Below are 22,665 nucleotides of genomic sequence, written 5' to 3' on the forward strand. Positions count from 1 at the left end.
CTCTGTAATAGCACATAATTATCTAGTTGCCTATGCACACAAATTTATACTTCTAATGCAAAAAAAATGATGGGAAATGCAAATCAAAATGCTATAAAACGGATATATAAATGCAATCTTAACACGTAAGAAAAGCAGTTTATTGTTTGGTTTATAAAGACGTATCATATGCTTTAAGAAGGTAGCGGGTTTGGTTCTTGTGAGGAAAACCGAAAGGCAAAATCCGCACGAATCTCCTTGTGAGATTAGACGGCCACACTGTTGATAAAAGAATTACTATTTCTTGGGCGGCGGAGAATTGGCAAACCTGAATTTTTATGTCATTATATAGTGTCTCCTTTTCCAACATAGTGCGTGACATCTTCAATAGGCAAGACAACAAGTGAAGTTTGTTCGTTGCTTTTTTCCTTTTGATAACTCTGTTTTACTTTCTCCCTTAGTTATTGTTGATGCAATATGCTTCTTTCATGTTGGTCTTCTTCAGTTGGATTGAGTGTGTCCTGTGGTAAATAACTTTTGATGAAAGGTGCCTCAAAGATTCCGTGTCATCGGCATGTGCATCAACCACGACCATTTATGCCTTTTTTTTACCACCTAAGCTTATTATTATCTGTCCCTATATGAATTCTTGCATAACATATGTTTCTACGACGTGACTAAATGATAAATAAAGGTGTGCAAACTACATGCTCATTTATTTGTCTCTACGAGGTGTGTTTGTAACAACCTTACCAGTGACGGAGCTAGACAAGATTCTTAAGTGGGCAAACGTAAAATATTGATGTTTGTGGGGGTCAAATGCTCAAATTTTCCTAATCTAATCAGTCCTAATTTTTTTCTTCCTTCTTTTAGCCAAGGTTGGGAGGGGGGGGGCAAGGCACCTGCAGTAATGCACATAGCTCCGCCACTGAACCTTACCCCTTTACCCACGTATGCAGGGCACCCAAGTGTTAGGGTTTCTCGTTTCTGGCCTCCTATAGTCTTAGGGGCACGAAGGAGTGGTGGATCCCGGCCTTTGCCGGCAGGAAGGCTGTGTTTTTATAAATTTTTTCTTGTTTTGCTAGGATTTGTGTCTTGCTCAGAGAGGCAAGGCGACGGTGACTCTGTGAAGATGGAACAAGGTTTTCCCCGTCTAGCTCTGCCCCAGTGGTGCTTCTAGCATCGTTGGAGCACGTGTGTAGGTTTGCCTCCGGTGATTGCACAAGATTCGTTCGGCGTTTGTCTTAGGTGGATCCACGTTGATTCCCTCTTCATTCGTACATGTTCGTGTGCCTACAAGTTGTATCCTTCCGATCTACGCTTGTCTTCTTCGACGACGGTTGCTGTTCTGGTGCGCTGGTCCTATAAGGCCTTAGCACATCAACTTCTCAACTGTCTACTACTACAAGGTTCGATTGCGCGGCTCCGATGATGGTTCGCTCCCGTGCTTGCAGTAGTTGCTACGTGGTCTGATGGCCTGCATGCACTTCTTACTTTTTTACAATCTTTATACAACCTGACTTGTGAGTAGACCGAAAGTTTTCTTCGGAAAAACAGTAGTTTAAGCATAACATTTTTTTAGTGAAATTACATGATACGTCAATCATTCTAACAAGATGACTATTTTTTCTTCACAGTGGCAACCATTATAAAGCTCCAGGCTCTAGAAAGGTCCATTTCCTACGGCAATTTGGTGGTAGAGGTGCCGGATCGGACGGCCAGGATCGGCCCAGCGGGTGTTAAAACCCTAAGACCGATGGTAGCAGAGGAAAGCAAGTCCCCTCTCCCTCCCAGTGGTTGGCCTCACGAGTCCTATCTTCTCCCACTAATCCCCTCCCCCGTTCCCCTCGCCGCCGCCGCCGCCGCCGGCGTCGCCTGCCCGAGGTACGCCCCCACAGCCCGTCTCCTCCTCCCTCTGGCGGCGCTATGCTCTGCCGCCGCTTGTTTCAGTTTGATCGCCTGGCCTGCGGGTGAGCCGATGGACGGAGAGGGCTGGTACGGTGCCGTCGATCCGTCCTGCCCGTGGATTCGCTGGCTGGCGTCGTGGTTCCGTCCGTCGGTTAGGTTGGATTTGCGCGGCGGGCGGGTAGGTAGGCTGGCGGGGGAGTGAGATTCGATCTGGCTGCTCTGTCGTTGAGCTGGATTCGGGGTCGGTAGGTTAGGATGAACCGGCCGCTGGATTTGTGAACTAGCAGCTGCGCCATGGCTCTGCTTCTTGGCTCAAGAGCATGCGTAGTCTGTGTAGTCAGTGACTGGACGCTTGCCATGTCGTTGACTAAGCGTGATGGGAGATCCCAATCCTTTGCTTCCCTTGTTTTCTCATTATTAACGGAAGAAAATGGCATGTGTTGTGCAGATGAATGTCGACAAGCTGAAGAAGATGGCCGGTGCCGTGCGCACCGGCGGCAAGGGCAGCGTGCGCCGGTACTTTCCTTGTCAACCTTGTTATTATTGCCGTCCATAACTAGTGTCATTGGTTTTGCTATATATGAGCACTAGTGTTTCCTGCTTGCTATTCTACATGTTTCCATTTTATCTGTGTAGTTTGTTTGTTTCACACCTTATGTTTACTCGATTGATAAATTTATGCCATGTGAATAATTGCTGCATTCCTGTGTAGAAATGCAAAATCTGAAGCATGCTAGCTAAAGGATAGATCATCATCCAAACATACTGGTGTCACATATCTAAATTGTTCTGTCAGTGAATGCCATTTAGTGGATGCATTTGAGCTTGATAAGAGTACAAAACTGTGAGTCATTTCTCCTCTTTTTATGCTACTTAGTTTTCCACTGATTGCAGGAAGAAGAAGGCCGTTCACAAGACCACAACCACCGATGACAAGAGGCTTCAAAGCACCTTGAAAAGAGTAGGAGTCAACACCATTCCCGGTATTGAGGAGGTCAACATTTTCAAGGATGACGTAGTTATCCAATTTCAGAACCCGAAAGGTGAAATGTTCACTTGCTGAACCATTACTTCTGCTGAACTAAGAATCACCTCACACAATTATTCTAACACTGGCATTTCTTAATTTCCTGCAGTGCAAGCATCCATTGCTGCAAACACATGGGTAGTCAGTGGAACACCACAGACTAAAAGTAAGCCCTGCTTTAGAATCTTTGTGGCTTAATTATTTCATTAAGTAGCCTTTTTCTCTGGAACAACATAAATATCTGTCAAACTGCTTTCGCTGTGATCTGATCTTTATTTGTACATCTACCTTTAAGTTTCATGGGTACATCCATATTATTATTGTAGATGGCATATGTATTATAATAATGTGCAAGACTTTTTTACATCAAAGTTGGTAGTCTCATTATGTTTCCAAAGTAACGTTACAGTGTACTAATGAAAAGATCAGGAAGTTGAGGATATACATGCTTAGTTACTATATTTTTTTTCATTCATGTTCCTCCTTAAATTTGATTTACACATGCAATAAAAGTTGATGCAAACCGAACCATTGAATTCCGACTGTACCATATATGTTCTTTGGGTCTGTGTAGGACCTATCTAGATGTGCTCTAGTTATTACACATCTAAGTGACCCGATCAAACTAGAATGAAAAGGAGAAAAGACAAAAGAAAATGCGTGGACGAATCTTAGCGTAAAATCAATGACATAGGACTTAGATGTGCAATACTTAGAGCACATCTAGATGTGCTCTAGTTATTACACATCTAAGTGACCCGATCAAACTAGAATGAAAAGGAGAAAAGACAAAAGAAAATGCGTGGACGAATCTTAGCGTAAAATCAATGACATAGGACTTAGATGTGCAATACTTAGAGCACATCTAGATGTGCTCTAGTTATTACACATCTAAGTGACCCGATCAAACTAGAATGAAAAGGAGAAAAGACAAAAGAAAATGTGTGGACGAATCTTAGCGTAAAATCAATGACATAGGACTTAGATGTGCAATACTTAGAGCACATCTAGATGTGCTTTAGCAAAACTGATGTTTTTTTATTATTGTTAGCACCACATTCTTTGACTTGATGTAACGAACAATTTCATCTTTGGCTTTTATTTTTTTACAGAGCTGCAAGATTTACTGCCGACAATTATCAACCAACTGGGTATGTACCCCTTTACATTCTCACATTAGTCTAGTGCAATAATTGCCTATGTTGTGGTGAAATGTCTTGCTCACTGTGCAAATAACACCTTACATGAACTGAAAGACAGTAAACATCTGAACCAAGCAAACACCTTTATACCATGTCTCAATACAAAATTCCTTTGATTACAGGCCCTGATAACTTGGACAACCTGCGAAGGCTTGCTGAGCAGTTCCAGAAGCAAATGCCTGGAGCTGAGGGTGGCGCCAGCATCGGCGCTGCCCAGGACGACGATGACGACGTCCCAGAGCTCGTCCCAGGAGAGACCTTCGAAGAAGCCGCTGAGGAGAAGAAGGCACCTGAGGCGAAGAAGGAAGCGGAGCCGGAGGAGAAGAAAGAGTCGTCGTAAATCATTGTTGTGAAGGGTTCCTTGTTGGTTCAGGGTTGAGTCGCATCTAGTACCATGCATGCCAGAGACACATGCTCCTGTGAGAACTCTGGCCTACCTTTCGTTTCCAGCGCTCCTCCGGTTTTGTCTTGGCCGTGGGTTGTGTCCAAACCGACAGCGGAACTGAGTTTTACGACAATTGCGATTCATCATCATTGGAAAGTGTTTGATATGCACAGTTGCATTGTTTGAAGGATAGGTGTCTCGGAAACGGTATGCCATCCAAAATCTAGTCAGTCGCATGAATTTGTTAAGTGCATGCCCAATTTGCCCCAGCAGCATTTATTCTCGGTGTATCTTGCCAACATCATTTCCAAATTGCATGTGAATAGACTTCTAAATATTTTAAAAACACATTTAAGGATATTTTTCTGGGAGAACAATTGTACTCCAGAACAATGAGGTGTAGAAAACGGAACCTGCTCCTCTACCAGCGGCATGGCACGGTAACCTGCCTCTTTAGGGCATTTCTATCAAATTCATGTTTCTGCTGTAAAATCGAATATCCAATCCGTTAATGTTTTTTATTTTATTTTATGGTCATCTTCTTACTCAATTCACCCGCGCAAACAGCAACAACCGCTTCTTTCATTCTATGGCCATTGGTCCCTCGGGGCGACCTTGAGCTCCATGGCGGAGCTGCCGCGACCACTTGAGAGCTCAAGGGGTGTGATGGCCTTTGGCCTCGGACCTCGACCTTGAGCCCGCATCCATGGTGGAGCTGCTGCGGCCACCCGAGAGCACGATGGTGGTTGACTTGAAATTTCCCTCACGCCAACGATTTTCTTGTATGGGAGGGTTGAAATTTTTGCCTTCACAACTTCATATCTTGGGATGAGGTTTTCTTTTTAGGGGGAGTTGTATAATTTTTACAGAACCGGGCGTTTTGAGTGATATGGAATGGGTATTTTTTTTAATCTGAAATTGTAAAAGGTGGTTATGTTGCATTATATATTTTTTTATGGAATCTGCTAGAGCCTAGAGATGCTCTTACCCAGCCGTGCGTCTGACGCAGCAAGCCGCTCGCCTGAACTGAATTTGACGATTAACTGAAGAATCCGGACACAGGAACTTAACACGACGCATAACCACACGGGAACTGAACATGACAACAAACTGAAGTTTGAAGCCAGCTATGCAGGTTACAACCAAGTGAACTTTACTTAGCATCTCTATTATTAAAAAAAAAATCTGCCGTCGTCATGATGGTTCAACCTAGACCCCCCTACCATCGCTAGCTATCGATACATCCTTCCACCACGTCCTCCCACTGTTTTTTCTTTAACCCTTCGAAAACCAGAGGCGGTTCAATCAACCTCTTCCTCCCACCTTCCATTAAAATGAAAGAGGAGACAATTACACCGAAGCCGCGACCCACGCACGCACGTTCCCATCGCCAATCGCCGCTCAATCGGGAGGAAATCCAGTTGCAGGCATTTTCCCTTGTGTGATATCCACATCCGCTCTATTCTCTCTTGGAAACCCTATTCCAGCAAACGGCTGATCCATAAGGCCCGAAGGAGGCGATGCAGCAGGAGGATTCCGATCTGATCCAATGGTTCCTTACCCATCGTGATGCAGCAGGAGGGCTCCGATGTGATTCTATGGTGCCTTACCCGCCGTGATGTAGAAGGAGGGCTTCGATCTGAACCGATGGTGCCTTGCCCGCGTCGTTGTCAGCAAGCGGTGTGCAGTTCACGTTCCAGATTGTCAAGTGGCTCATCGCCAAGAGACGAAGCGATCTTCGGTCCCAGCCGCGGTGAGGGTGGTGCTGGCTACGGCCTCCCGCACCTCGACGTGATCATAGGCCTGGACGGCATCTTGACTTCAATAACTCGCCCTTGCGCTCATGAACTTCAGCTCCTCGGGGTGCACATACAATCTTACACTCGCCCTCGCTCCCCTCTACTATTCTGATTGCTTGGGCAACTATTTTCCCCATAACCTGCACATGAGATCACGTGCAGACGACCTTCGAGCCAAGATGCAGCTCTATTCAGAGATGATCATGTTGGGGAACGCCGCATGGGAAACAAAATTTTTCCTACGCGCACGAAGACCTATCATGGTGATGTCCATCTACGAGAGGGGATGAGTGATCTACGTACCCTTGTAGACCGTACAGCAGAAGCGTTAGTGAACGCGGTTGATGTAGTGGAACGTCCTCACGTCCCTCGATCTGCCCCGCGAACAATCCCGCGATCAGTCCCACGATCTAGTACCGAACGGACGGCACCTCCGCGTTCAGCACACGTTCAGCTCGACGATGATCTCGGCCTTCTTGATCCAGCAAGAGAGACAGAGAGGTAGAAGAGTTCTCCGGCAGAGTGACGGCGCTCCGGAGGTTGGTGATGATCTCGTCTCAGCAGGGCTCCGCCCGAGCTCCGCAGAAACGCGATCTAGAGGAAAAACCGTGGAGGTATGCGGTCGGGCTGCCGTGGAAAAGTCGTCTCAAATCAGCCCTAAAACCTCCGTATATATAGGTGGGAGGGAGGGGACCTTGCCTTGGGGCTCAAGGAGCCCCAAGGGGGTCGGCCGAGCAGAGGGGGAAGGTCTCCCCCCCCCAAACCGAGTTGGACTTGGTTTGGTGGGTGGGAGTCCTTCCTTCCCTTCCCAACTTTTTTTTTTCTTTCTCTTTGATTTTTCTTTCTTAGGCGCATAGGGCCCCTTTGGGCTGTCCCACCAGCCCACTAAGGGCTGGTGCGCCACCCTCATGGCCTATGGGCTTCTCCGGGGTGGGTTGCCCCCCCCCCCCCCCCGGTGAACTCCCGGAACCCATTCGTCATTCCCGGTACATTCCCGGTAACTCCGAAAACCTTCCGGTAATCAAATGAGGTCATCCTATATATCAATCTTCGTTTCCGGACCATTCCGGAAACCCTCGTGACGTCCGTGATCTCATCCGGGACTCCGAACAACATTCGGTAACCAACCATATAACTCAAATACGCATAAAACAACGTCGAACCTTAAGTGTGCAGACCCTGCGGGTTCGAGAACTATGTAGACATGACCCGAGAGACTACTCAGTCAATATCCAATAGTGGGACCTGGATGCCCATATTGGATCCTACATATTCTATGAAGATCTTATCGTTTGAACCTCAGTGCCAAGGATTCATATAATCCCGTATGTCATTCCCTTTGTCCTTCGGTATGTTACTTGCCCGAGATTCGATCGTCAGTATCCGCATACCTATTTCAATCTCGTTTACCGGCAAGTCTCTTTACTCGTTCCGTAATACAAGATCCCGCAACTTACACTAAGTCACATTGCTTGCAAGGCTTGTGTGTGATGTTGTATTACCGAGTGGGCCCCGAGATACCTCTCCGTCACACGGAGTGACAAATCCCAGTCTTGATCCATACTAACTCAACTAACACCTTCGGAGATACCTGTAGAGCATCTTTATAGTCACCCAGTTACGTTGCGACGTTTGATACACACAAAGTATTCCTCCGGTGTCAGTGAGTTATATGATCTCATGGTCATAGGAACAAATACTTGACACGCAGAAAACAGTAGCAACAAAATGACACGATCAACATGCTACGTCTATTAGTTTGGGTCTAGTCCATCACGTGATTCTCCTAATGACGTGATCCAGTTATCAAGCAACAACACCTTGTTCATAATCAGAAGACCCTGACTATCTTTGATCAACTGGCTAGCCAACTAGAGTCTTGCTAGGGACAGTGTTTTGTCTATTTATCCACACATGTATATAAGTCTTCATTCAATACAATTATAGCATGGATAATAAACGATTATCATGAACTAAGAAATATAATAATAACTAATTTATTATTGCCTCTAGGGCATATTTCCAACAGTCTCCCACTTGCACTAGAGTCAATAATCTAGTTCACATCACCATGTGATTCCAACGAATCCAACACCCATATAGTTCTGAGGTCTGATCATGTCTTGCTCGTGAGAGAGGTTTTTAGTCAACGGTTCTGAAACTTTCAGATCCGTGCGTTCTTTCCAAATCTTTATGTCATCTTATAGATGCTGCTACTATGTGCTATTCGAAAATACTCCAAATATCTACTCTACTATACGAATCCGTTTCACTACTCATAGTTATTCGGATTAGTGTTAAAGCTTACATCGACGTAACCCTTTACGACGAACTCTTTAACCACCTCCATAATCGAGAAAATTCCTTAGTCTATTTAGTTACTAAAGATAACTTTGACCGTTGATTAGTGATTCAATCATGGATCACTTTCTGTACCTCTCAACAGACTTTGAGTCAAGGCACACATGAGGTGCGGTACTCAGCATGGCATACTTTAGAGTCTACGGCTAAGGCATAGAAGACGACCTTCGTCTATTCTCTTTATTCTGCCGTGGTCGGGTTTTGAGTCTTACTCAAATTCACACCTTACAACGCAACCAAGAACTCCTTCTTTGCTGATCTGTTTTGAACTCCTTCAAAACTTGTCAAGGCATGCATCTTGTTGAAACTTCCATTAAGCGCTTTCGATCTATCTCCATAGATCTTTGATGCTCAACGTTCAAGTAGCTCAATCCAGGTATTCCTTTGAAAACTCCTTTCAAACAACCTTGTATGCTTTACAGAAATTCTACATTACTTCTGATCCACAATATGTCAACCACATATACTTATCAGAAATTCTATAGTGCTCCCACTCACTTCTTTGGAAATACAAGTTTCTCATAAACCTTGTACAAACCAAAAATCCTTGATCATCTCATCAAAGTGTATATTCCAACTCCGAGATGCTTGCACCAGTCCATTGAAGGATCGCTGGAGCTTGCATATTTGCTAGTATCTTTAGGATCGACAAAACCTCATGGTTGTATCTCATACAATGTTTGCTCAAGGAAATCGTCGAGGAAACAATGTTTTGACATCCTACGAGAAATATTTCAGAAATAATGCATCAATAACTAACATAATTCTAACAGACCTTTAGCATCGCTACGAGTGAGAAAGTCTCATCATAGTCAACTGTTTGATCTTGTCGAAAACATCTTTGCGACAAGTCAAGCTTTTCTTAATAGTGACTTATCACCATCATCGTTTGTCTTCTTTTAAAGATCCATTTTACTCAATAGTCCTATGACCATCAAGTAATTCTTCCAAAGTCTACACTTTGTTTTCATACATGGATCCTCTCTCGGATTTCATGGCTTCCAGCCATTTGTCGGAATCTGGGCCCACCATTGCTTTCTCCATAACTCGTAGGTTCACTGTTGCTCAACAACATGACCTCCAAGACAGGGTTACCGTACCACTCTGCAGTAGTACGTGACCTTGTCAACCTACGAGGTTTGCAGTAACTTGATTCGATGCTCGATGATCACCACCATCAGCTTTCACTTCAATTGGTGTAGGCGCCACAAGAACAACTTCCTGCGACCTGCTACACACTGGTCGAAGTGATGGTTCAATAACCTCATCAAGTTCTACCACCCTCCCACTCAATTCTTTCGAGAGAAACCTTTCCTCGAGAAAGGATCCGTTTCTAGAAACAAACACTTTGCTTTCGGATCTGAGATAGGAGATGTACCCAACTGTTTTGGATATCCTATGAAGATGCATTTATCCGCTTTGGGTTCGAGCTTATCAAACTGAAACTTTTTCACATAAGTATCGAAGCCCCAAACTTTCAAGAAACGACAGTTTAGATTTCTCTAAACCTCAGTCTATACTGTGTCATCTCAACGGAAATACGCGGTGCCCTATTTAAAGTGAGTGCGGTTGTCTCTAATGCATAACCCATAAACGATAGTGGTAATTCGATAAGAGACATCATAGTATGCACCATACCAAATAGTGCATAGCTATGACGTTCAGACACATCATCACACTATGATGTTCCAGGTGGCATGAACTGCGAAACAATTTCCACATTGTCTTAACTGCGTACCAAAACTCGTAACTCAGATATTCATTTCTATGATCATATCGTAGACGGTCTATCCTCTTGTTACGACGAACTTCACTCTAAAACAGAATTGAACTTTTCAATATTTCAGACTTGTGATTCATTAAGTAAATACTCTTGTATCTACTCAAATCGTCATTGAAGTAAGAACATAATGATATCCACTGCGTGCCTCAGCACCCATTGGATTGCATACATTAAAATGTATCACTTCCAACAAGCTACTATCTTGTTTCATCTCAATGAAAACAAGGCCTTGCTCATGTGGTATGATTTGCATGTCACTAGTGATTCAAAATCAAGTGAGTATAAAGATCCATCAGCATGGAGCCTCTTCATGCAATTTATACCAACATGACTCAAGTGGCAGTGCCACAAGTAAGTGGTACTATCATCATTACCTCGTATCTTTTGGCACCAATATCATGAACATGTGTAACACTATGATCGAGATTCAATAAACCATTGAAGGTGATTATTCAAGCAAATAGAGTAACCATTATTCTCTTTAAATGAATAATCGTATTGCAATAAACACGATCCAATCATGTTCATGCTTAACGCAAGCACCAAATAACAATTATTTAGGTTTAACACCAATCCCGATGGTAGAGGGAGCGTGCGACGTTTGATCATATCAACCTTGGAAACACTTCCAACACGTATCGTCACCTCGCCTTTAGCTAGTCTCCATTTATGCCGTAGCTTTCATTTCGTGTTACTAATCACTTAGCAACCGAACCGGTATCCAATACCCTCATGCTACTAGGAGTACTAGTAAAGTACACATCAACATCATGTATATCAAATATACTTCTTTCGACTTTTGCCACCCTTCTTATCTACCAAGTATCTAGAGTTGCTATGCCTCAGTGACTGTTCCCCTCATTACAGAAGCACTTAGTCTCGGGTTTGGGTTTAATCTTGGGTCTCTTCATTAGTGCAGCAACTGTTTTGCCGTTTCACGAAGTATCCCTTCTAGCCCTTGCCTTTCTTGAAACTTAGTGGTTTTACAAACCATCAACTATTGATGCTCCTTCTTGATTTCTACTTTCGCAGTGTCAAACATCGCGAATCGCTCAAGGATCATTGTATCTATCCTTGATATGTTATAGTTCATCACGAAGCTCTCACAGCTTGGTGGCAGTGACTTTGGAGAACCATCACTATCTCATCTGGAAGATTAACTCCCACTTGATTCAAGTGATTGTCGTACTCAGACAATCTGAGCACACGCTCAACGATTGAGCTTTTCTCCTTTACTTTGTGGACAAAGAATCTTGTCGGAGGTCTCGTACCTCTCAACAAGGGCACGAGCATGAAATCACAATTTCATCTCTTTAGAACATCACTTATGTTCCGTGACGTTTCAAAACGTCTTCGGTGCCTTGCTTCTAAGCCATTAAGTATTTTGCACTGAACTATCGTGTAGTCATCAGAAACGTGCATGTCGGATGTTCACAACATCCACAGACGACGCTCGAGGTGCAGCACACTGAGTGGCGCATTAAGGACATAAGCCTTCTGTGCAGCAACGAGGACAATCCTCTTCAAAGTTTGCTACTATCAACTTTCAACTAAATTTTCTCTAGGAACATATAAAAACAGTAGAGCTATAGCGCAAGCTACATCGTAATTCGCAAAGACCATTAGACTATGTTCATGACAATTAGTTCAATTAATCATATTACTTAAGAACTCCCACTCAAAAAGTACATCTCTCTAGTCATTTGAGTGGTACATGATCCAAACCCACTATCTCAAGTCCGATCATCACGTGAGTCGAGAATAGTTTCAGTGGTAAGCATCTCTATGCTAATCATATCAACTATACGATTCATGCTCGACCTTTCGGTCTCATGTGTTCCGAGGCCATGTCTGCACATGCTAGGCTCGTCAAGCTTAACCCGAGTGTTCTGCGTGTGCAACTGTTTTGCACCCGTTGTATGTGAACGTTGAGTCTATCACACCCGATCATCACGTGGTGTCTCGAAACGAAGAACTGTCGCAACGGTGCACAGTCGGGGAGAACACAATTTCGTCTTGAAATTTTAGTGAGAGATCACCTCATAATGCTACCGTCGTTCTAAGCAAGATAAGGTGCAAAAAGGATTAACATCACATGCAATTCATAAGTGACATGATATGGCCATCATCATGCGCTTCTTGATCTCCATCACCAAAGCACTAGCACGATCTTCTTGTCACCGGCGGCACACCATAATCTCCATCATCATGATCTCCATCAACGTGTCGCCATCGGGGTTGTCGTGCTACTCATGCTATTACTACTAAAGCTACGTCCTAGCAATATAGTAAACGCATCTGCAAGCACAAACGTTAGTTTAAAGACAACCCTATGGCTCCTGTCGGTTGCCGTACCATCGACGTGCAAGTCGATATTAACTATTACAACATGATCATCTCATACATCCAATATATCACATCACATCGTTGGCCATATCACATCACAAGCATACCCTGCAAAAACAAGTTAGACATCCTCTAATTTTGTTGTTGCATGTTTTACGTGGTGACCACGGGTATCTAGTAGGATCGCATCTTACTTACGCAAACACCACAACGGAGATATATGAGTTGCTATTTAACCTCATCCAAGGACCTCCTCGGTCAAATCCGATTCAACTAAAGTTGGAGAAACCGACACTTGCCAGTCATCTTTGAGCAACGGGGTTACTCGTAGCGATGAAACCAGTCTCTCGTAAGCGTACGAGTAATGTCGGTCCAAGCCGCTTCAATCCAACAATACCGCGGAATCAAGAAAAGACTAAGGAGGGCAGCAAAACTCACATCACCGCCCACAAAAACTTTTGTGTTCTACTCGAGAAGACATCTACGCATGAAACTAGCTCATGATGCCACCGTTGGGGAACGTCGCATGGGAAACAAAAATTTTCCTACGCGCACGAAGACCTATCATGGTGATGTCCATCTACGAGAGAGGATATTCGATCTACGTACCCTTGTAGATCGCACAGCAGAAGCGTTAGTGAACGCGGTTGATGTAGTGGAACGTCCTCACGTCCCTCGATCCGCCCCGCGAACCGTCCCGCGATCAGTCCCACGATCTAGTGCCGAATGGATGGCACCTCCATGTTCAGCACACGTACAGCTCGACGATGGTCTCGGCCTTCTTGATCCAGCAAGAGAGACGGAGAGGTAGATGAGTTCTCCGGCAGCATGACGGCGCTCCGGAGGTTGGTGGTGATCTAATCTCAGCAGGCCTCCGCCCGAGCTCCGCAGAAACGCGATCTAGAGGTGAAACCGTGGATATATGTGGTCGGGCTGCCGTGGCAAAGTTGTCTCAAATCAGCCCTAAAACCCCACTATATATAGGAGGGAGGGAGGGGAGGAGGCAGCCTCAAAACCTAAAGGTTTGTCCGAAATTGGAGGTGGAGGAGTCCTACTCCAATCCTACTTGGATTAGGATTCCACCTTCCCACTTGGAAACTCTTTCCACCCTGTGTTTTTTCCTTCTCAAACCTTATGGGCCTTAGTGGGAACTTATTCCAGCCCACTAGGGGATGGTTTATCTCTTCCCATAGCCCATGAGACCCCTTGGGGCGTGACACCCCTCCTGATGGTCCCCGGCACCCCTCCCGGCACTCCCAGTACACTACCGATGAGCCCGAAACTTTTCCGGTAATGCACGAAAACCTTCCGGTAACCAAATGAGGTCATCCTATATATCAATCTTCGTTTCCGGACCATTCCGGAAACCCTCGTGACGTCCGTGATCTCATCCGGGACTCCGAACAACATTCGGTAACCAACCATATAACTCAAATACGCATAAAACAACGTCGAACCTTAAGTGTGCAGACCCTGCGGGTTCGAGAACTAGGCAGACATGACCCGAGAGACTCCTCGGTCAATATCCAATAGCGGGACCTAGATGCCCATATTGGATCCTACATATTCTACGAAGATCTTATCGTTTGAACCTCAGTGCCAAGGATTCATATAATCCCGTATGTCATTCCCTTTGTCCTTCGGTATGTTACTTGCCCGAGATTCGATCGTCAGTATCCGCATACCTATTTCAATCTCGTTTACCGGCAAGTCTCTTTACTCGTTCCGTAATACAAGATCCCGCAACTTACACTAAGTCACATTGCTTGCAAGGCTTGTGTGTGATGTTGTATTACCGAGTGGGCCCCGAGATACCTCTCCGTCACACGGAGTGACAAATCCCAGTCTTGATCCATACTAACTCAACTAACACCTTCGGAGATACCTGTAGAGAATCTTTATAGTCACCCAGTTACGTTGCGACGTTTGATACACACAAAGTATTCCTCCGGTGTCAGTGAGTTATATGATCTCATGGTCATAGGAACAATACTTGACACGCAGAAAACAGTAGCAACAAAATGACACGATCAACATGCTACGTCTATTAGTTTGGGTCTAGTCCATCACGTGATTCTCCTAATGACGTGATCCAGTTATCAAGCAACAACACCTTGTTCATAATTAGAAGACCCTGACTATCTTTGATCAACTGGCTAGCCAACTAGAGTCTTGCTAGGGACAGTGTTTTGTCTATGTATCCACACATGTATATAAGTCTTCATTCAATACAATTATAGCATGGATAATAAACGATTATCATGAACTAAGAAATATAATAATAACTAATTTATTATTGCCTCTTGGGCATATTTCCAACACTCAATCCCCAGCTCAGCTAGACGGTTTGAGTACCCAGACATTTTGAGCACATGTTCACTGACAGACGAGTTCTCCTCCATCTTGCAAGCATAGAATTTATCGGAGGTCTCATACCTCTCGATCCGGGCGTTCTTCTGAAAGATAAACTTCAACTCTTGGAACATCTCAAATGCTCCATGACGCTCAAAGCGACGTTGAAGTCCCGGTTCTAAGCCATACAAGACTGCACATTGAACTACTGAGTAGTCCTCCTTACGTGCTAACCAAGCGTTCTTAACATCCTGATCAGCCGTAGCGGGTGGTTCATCTCCTAGCGCAGCATTAAGGACATAATCCTTCTTCCCAGCTTGTAAGATTAGCTTAAGATTACGAGCCCAGTCTACAAAGTTGCTTCCATCATCTTTCAACTTAGCTTTCTCTAGGAACGTATTAAAATTCAGGGTGACTGTCGCGTGAGTCATGATCTACAACACAAATATATTCAAAGTGGACTTAGACTATGTTCAAGATAATTAGAGTTTAACTTTAATCAAATTATTCACTAAACTCCCACTCAAAAAGTACATCTCTCTAGTCATTTGAGTGGTTCATGATCCACTTACACTAGCTCAAGTTCGATTATCACGTGAGTTGAGTATAGTTTCAGTGGTAAGCATCCCTATGCTAATCATATCATCTATATGATTCATGATCGACCTTTCGGTCTCATGTGTTCCGAGGCCATGTATGCACATGCTAGGCTCGTCAAGCTTAACCCGAGTGTTCCGCGTGCGCAACTGTTTTGCACCCGTTGTATGTGAAAGTTGAGTCTATCACACCCGATCATCACGTGGTGTCTCGAAACGACGAACTGTAGCAACGGTGCACAGTCGGGGAGAACACAATTTCGTCTTGAAATTTTAGTGAGAGATCACCTCATAATGCTACCGTCGTTCTAAGCAAAATAAGGTGCATAAAAGGATTAACATCACATGCAATTCATAAGTGACATGATATGGCCATCATCACGTGCTTCTTGATCTCCATCACCAAAGCACCGGCACGATCTTCTTGTCACCGGCGCCACACCATGATCTCCATCAACATGTTTCCATCGGGGTTGTCGTGCTACTCATGCTATTACTACTAAAGCTACATCCTAGCAAAATAGTAAACGCATCTGCAAGCACAAACGTTATTATAAAGACAACCCTATGGCTCCTGCCGGTTGCCGTACCATCGACGTGCAAGTCGATATTATCTATTACAACATGATCATCTCATACATCCAATATATCACATCACATCGTTGGCCATATCACATCACAAGCATACCCTGCAAAAACAAGTTAGACGTCCTCTAATTTTGTTGTTGCATGTTTTACGTGGTGACCACGGGTATCTAGTAGGATCGCATCTTACTTACGCAAACACCACAACGGAGATATATGAGTTGCTATTTAACCTCATCCAAGGACCTCCTCGGTCAAATCCGATTCAACTAAAGTTGAAGAAACCGACACTTGCCAGTCATCTTTGAGCAACGGGGTTACTCATAGCGATGAAACCAGTCTCTCGTAAGCGTACGAGTAATGTCGGTCCAAGCCGCTTCAATCCAACAATACCGCGGAATCAAGAAAAGACTAAGGAGGGCAGCAAAACGCACATCACCGCCCACAAAAACTTTTGTGTTCTACTCAAGAAGACATCTACGCATGAACCTAGCTCATGATGCCACTGTTGGGGAACGCCGCATGGGAAACAAAAATTTTCCTACGCGCACGAAGACCTATCATGGTGATGTCCATCTACGAGAGGGGATGAGTGATCTACGTACCCTTGTAGACCGTACAGCAGAAGCGTTAGTGAACGCGGTTGATGTAGTGGAACGTCCTCACGTCCCTTGATCCGCCCCGCGAACAATCCCGCGATCAGTCCCACGATCTAGTACGGAACGGACGGCACCTCCGCGTTCAGCACACGTACAGCTCGACGATGATCTCGGCCTTCTTGATCCAGCAAGAGAGACGGAGAGGTAGAAGAGTTCTCCGGCAGCGTGACGGCGCTCCGGAGGTTGGTGATGATCTTGTCTCAGCAGGGCTCCGCCCGAGCTCCGCAGAAACGCGATCTAGAGGAAAAACCGTGGAGGTATGTGGTCGGGCTGCCGTGGAAAAGTCGTCTCAAATCAGCCCTAAAACCTCCGTATATATAGGTGGGAGGGAAGGGACCTTGCCTTGGGGCTCAAGGAGCCCCAAGGGGGTCGGCCGAGCCAAGGGGGAAGGTCTCCCCCCCCAAACCGAGTTGGACTTGGTTTGGTGGGTGGGAGTCCTTCCTTCCCTTCCCACCTCCTTTTTTTTCTTTCTCTTTGATTTTTCTTTCTTAGACGCATAGGGCCCCTTTGGGCTGTCCCACCAGCCCACTAAGGGATGGTGCGCCATCCTCATGGCCTATGGGCTTCTCCGGGGTGGGTTGCCCCCCCCCCCCCCGGTGAACTCCCGGAACCCATTTGTCATTCCCGGTACATTCCCGGTAACTCCAAAAACCTTCCGGTAATCAAATGTGGTCATCCTATATATCAATCTTCTTTTCCGGACCATTCCGGAAACCCTCGTGACGTCCGCGATCTCATCCGGGACTCCGAACAACATTCGGTAACCAACCATATAACTCAAATACGCATAAAACAACGTCGAACCTTAAGTGTGCAGATCATGCGGGTTCGAGAACTATGTAGACATGACCCGAGAGACTTCTCGGTCAATATCCAATAGCGGGACCTGGATGCCCATATTGGATCCTACATATTCTACGAAGATCTTATCGTTTGAACCTCAGTGCCAAGGATTCATATAATCCCGTATGTCATTCCCTTTGTCCTTCGGTATGTTACTTGCCCGAGATTCGATCGTCAGTATCCGCATACCTATTTCAATCTCGTTTACCGGCAAGTCTCTTTACTCGTTCCATAATACAAGAGCCCGCAACTTACACTAAGTCACATTGCTTGCAAGGCTTGTGTGTGATGTTGTATTACCGAGTGGGCCCCGAGATACCTCTCCGTCACACGGAGTGACAAATCCCAGTCTTGATCCATACTAACTCAACTAACACCTTCGGAGATACCTGTAGAGCATCTTTATAGTCACCCAGTTACGTTGCGACGTTTGATACACACAAAGTATTCCTCCGGTGTCAGTGAGTTATATGATCTCATGGTCATAGGAACAAATACTTGACACACAGAAAACAGTAGCAACAAAATGACACGATCAACATGCTACGTCTATTAGTTTGGGTCTAGTCCATCACGTGATTCTCCTAATGACGTGATCCAGTTATCAAGCAACAACACCTTGTTCATAATCAGAAGACACTGACTATCTTTTATCAACTGGCTAGCCAATTAGAGGCTTGCTAGGGATAGTGTTTTGTCTATGTATCCACACATGTAAATGAGTCTTCATTCAATACAATTATAGCATGGATAATAAACGATTATCTTGATACAGGAATTATAATAATAACTATATTTATTATTGCCTCTAGGGCATAATTCCAACAGATCAACATCACTATTCTGATTGCTTGGGCAACTATTTTTCCCCATAACCTGCAGATGAGATTATGTGCTGACGGCCTTCGAGCCAAGATGCACCTCTGTTCAGAGATGATTAGCACCTACTATTCTGACTGCTCGGGCAACTAATTTTCCCCATAACCTGCAGATGAGATCATGTGCTGACGGCCATCGGGCCAAGATGTACCTCTATTCAGAGATGAACAACATCTGCAAACTTGCATCCAGATGCACAAGCCTTCCCAAGAAGATTACCGAGGACAACTTCACGTGTATATGCAGGATTCAACATCAAAGCATTGTGGAGTGTGTGTGCAGAGTGGCCATTGTTGCTAAAGTTTGCAATATATCCCTTTTTGAAGATTAATATTGATCTTGTCAATTCATAGTAGCATATATCAAATGATGCCTTCATATTTTTTTAGTTCAATGAGATTTGCATTGATGCTTTTGTCTAAAAGCATTATATTCAATGGATTATTTGTGAAACTTAAGTCAGAATAATGGCTTGGAACACTTCATCATGGGAAGTTCTTATTTATCTTTACCTATATTTATTGGATTAGGTTCCATTGGTAGGTGAGATTCTCATCTTGAAATCTTGATTTTATTTTTTAAGACCACTTCTCCTTGATATGTTCATATTTTCTTATTAAATTTGTTGCAGTAGAATTACATGGTGTCTAAACATTTTGATTCATAATGCCAATCTGCTACATCATGGGGTTTAATAGAAACCTTAAGGAATTTCTAATCAAGATTGTTTCTCATTGTGATTAAAGTTGTCATAATCAACAGGTTAAAGACGACACATCATTTTTCTTGTTTGGATGGATAGCAAGTTACCAACCATTCGATTCGGCACTCAGATTTGTTGCTTCTTTATTTGTAGAATCAAGTTAGATGCATCTCCTTTTGACAATTTACGACACTCTCCCTTTTTCAATAAGAGACTCTTTTCTTCGTTCGGTGAGTATTGTTTGTTGACATTTTGTACCTCATCGTCGTAGCATCAGGTTTCAAAAACGAATTATTACTTGCGAAGATATGACTTTTCGAATGTGATATGACTTTTTGAATGTATCTCATTGCTCAATCAATGATGTGTAAATAGACGACCCACTATTTGTGTTGTTGAAAATGACAACCTTCTAAGTTTAAAATCATGTAGCTGTCTATATATAAATATTAAGTGTATCCTAAATGTTGAGGCTCTAACGCAGCCTAACTAACATTACCATCATTTAGACTAAGTACTCCCTCCATTCCTAAATATAAGTTTTTCTAGAGTTTTTACTACGAACTACATACAGATGTATAGTAGACATATTTTAGAGTGTAGATTCACTCATTTTACTCCGTATTTAGTCTGTAGTGGAATCTCTACAAAGACCTATATTTAAGAGCGAAGTAAGTGAAAGGTACTGATGCATCAAACATAATAATAGCCGGTCATACCTTTTTTTTTCTCCATTTCTCCTTTTGTTATTTCCACGTCTCGGCATTTGGTGTTTTGGTGCATCTCAAAGTTTTACCTTGTTGTCGAGATATATTCTCCAGTGATAATTATATCTTGTCTGCAGTGGTCGGATTCTTATTCAAATTCAAGCAATGGGTGCTTGTTGTCGAGATATATTCTCCAGTGATAATTATATCTTGTCTGCAGTGGTCGGATTCTTATTCAAATTCAAGCAATGGGTGTTGCCCATCGTGTTGTTTCAAAGAAAACTCTGATCCTGTTTGTTTCAGAGAAAACTCTGATCCTTCGATGTTGTAACCTTAGGCGTTGTCGGTTTCATCTTTTCGTGGTGGTGTAATACATGATTTATGGGGCTTCATCTTTTTTATGGTGGTGTGTTCACGATTAAAGAGCCTGGTTGCTCGTTTAGTGTTAAAAGATGGTGTTGCTCTATATCATGCCTATTGTAGATTTGTAGTGACGGGCATTTATACTTGAATTGCTAATGTTTTTTGCTTTATTATATACAAAGCGGGGTGGAAGTACTTTTGGGTATACTTCAACATTGGGTGTTCTTCTTCCCAAAAAATAAAAAATTGGGTGTTCTTCGCAGCCACCAGATGATTCAAATTCAACCAACTAGATAATTCAAAGATTCTCACACCAAACAAAACTGGTTTTGCACATCTGACCTGACCAAAGTTGCTCTGGTTTTGCACATCTGACATGACCAAAGTTGCTGAGCTAAAATGCAGTAAAAAAAAGACAGTCTCCCATTTGTCATTTCGAGCGCCTGTACAGCCCCAAGTCAGAGCTTATCTACCTACCTTCCTTTCTCTACACATACATAAAGTGATACAGAGCAGAGCTGTTCATCGGCATCGGCACCGGCACCGGCACCGACAGCCGGCGTCCAGGGAAGCAGTCAGTAGCTGCTGTCCATGTGAAAGCCGTAGGGCGGGGAGCCGTCCATCTGCACGTCGCCGAACCCGTCGGCTCCGGCGAAGTACAGGTCGACGCTCGGCTCCGGCACCAAGGCCTCCTCCGGGCTCAGGTCGTTGCCGCTGCGGTGGTACGACAGCCCGTCGACCCCCGCGCCGTCGCCGTCGAGGAGCAGCCGCGGCCTCTTGACCTCCGCGCCCTCGCCCGGGCCGCTGCCCGAGCTGCTCGCGAGGCGGCGGAGCACGTCGGGGTCGCCGACGACCCTGAGGAGGAAGGCGAGCATCTGCTTGGGCCGGCGCTCCGTCTCCTGCACCCGGCGCCACATGTCCGCCACGCGCTCCTCCGTCGCCCTCTGCTCGTTCCTCAGCCGGGCCACCTCCATGGCCAGCATCTCGCTGCTGCTGCTGCTGCTCCTGTCCTCGTCGTCCTCCTCGAGGTCGCCCTTGCCGCGCTTGCCGCTGCTCTGGCGCCGCACGATGTGGCGGAGGAGGTGCGTCTGGCCGCGGAGGAAGGAGGCGTGCGCGAACTCCCAGCGGTCCGGGTCGACCTTGCGGAAGCCGTACGTGTTGAGCTGCCGGACGAAGCTGGAGAAGTTGGCGTGCTTGAAGTGGGCCGGGAGGAGCGCGCGCGAGAAGGCGAATGGGTCGGCGACGACGAAGCTGTTGCCGGCGGGGCCCCAGGCGACGACGGCGTCGGTGGCACGGTCGTCCACCATCCCGTACGTCTTGGCCACGAACGGCGCCGCACCAGAGCTCGCCGAGCCCGACTGCATGCCGCCGCCGGTCGTCGTCGCGAGGGACGGAGAGAAGAGAAGATGGTTGCTTGGTGCTGCTGGTTGGGGAACGAGCGGCGAGTGGATGAGTGCGACTGGGAGATGAGATGTCCCTGTTGCTCTCTCTCTCTCTCGGGTCTCGGCTATGTATGTAGGCCGGACCGGATGTCGACGGGGAGGAGGACAGGTGGAGGGACGCGTGGTGGCGCACGCGGCGGCCGCTGGCGGGCGGCGACATTTTGTAGCCGCTGAGTCGACAAAAGCGGGAGGAAAGGGAAGCGGCCAAGCTCAAGCATAGCATAGTACTGTATTATCAGCTTTCCATTTATGTGGTCGACTGCAGCTCCTGAAGAAACGGGTTAACATGTGGACAGGGGCAGTGCTGCTGACTACGGCGCAACCACTCTGCCATCGGGTTGCCGTTTCTTTTGGTAGTAGCCATTACTATACTAGGCCCGGGGCACAACATACAAACAAATGTTGATTTCTTTTTAATCTGAATAATTAACATATCAAGGTCCCCAAACGTCTGCACCTGCATGTTTATCATCCAACACTGCCCTATATATCACCCGAATTCCTGCAAAGCGACGGGTTTGCGGGAGTCTGAACCTCTGTCATCACCGTCGCATAGGGGTCCGACGCCCGCCGCCCCCGCCCCATCTGAAACCCCACCCGAAGCACATGTCTTGCTCACCTCCCCCCTTTCCGGTATGTATCCTCTCTTGCAGTTGCAGGGCGACGCTAAACTACTGAAAACCACCACCATTATGGCAACGATACTTCAAAATCATCACTTCTATCGAAAATCATAAAAGACCACT

The 22,665-nt window shown here is 45.3% G+C and overlaps 2 protein-coding genes across 2 annotated transcripts; one reads left to right on the forward strand and one right to left on the reverse strand.

The window, feature by feature from the left end:
• The first annotated feature begins 1,746 nt into the window (after positions 1-1,746).
• LOC123450048 (nascent polypeptide-associated complex subunit beta-like) lies at positions 1,747-4,688 on the forward strand. Its single transcript, XM_045127446.1, has 6 exons — positions 1,747-1,863; positions 2,336-2,403; positions 2,782-2,930; positions 3,024-3,080; positions 4,027-4,065; positions 4,239-4,688. Exons 2-6 carry the CDS (start codon positions 2,336-2,338, stop codon positions 4,454-4,456), a joined length of 531 nt encoding a protein of 176 aa, XP_044983381.1. The 5' UTR covers positions 1,747-1,863; the 3' UTR covers positions 4,457-4,688.
• Positions 4,689-20,820: 16,132 nt separating this feature from the next.
• On the reverse strand, positions 20,821-21,946 carry LOC123447591 (heat stress transcription factor C-2a-like). The gene has a single exon (XM_045124201.1). It carries the CDS (start codon positions 21,839-21,841, stop codon positions 21,053-21,055), a length of 789 nt encoding a protein of 262 aa, XP_044980136.1. The 5' UTR covers positions 21,842-21,946; the 3' UTR covers positions 20,821-21,052.
• Positions 21,947-22,665: the final 719 nt, after the last annotated feature.

Source organism: Hordeum vulgare, chromosome 4H, assembly GCF_904849725.1.
Source record: "Hordeum vulgare subsp. vulgare chromosome 4H, MorexV3_pseudomolecules_assembly, whole genome shotgun sequence".
Classification (NCBI taxonomy): Eukaryota; Viridiplantae; Streptophyta; class Magnoliopsida; order Poales; family Poaceae; genus Hordeum; species Hordeum vulgare.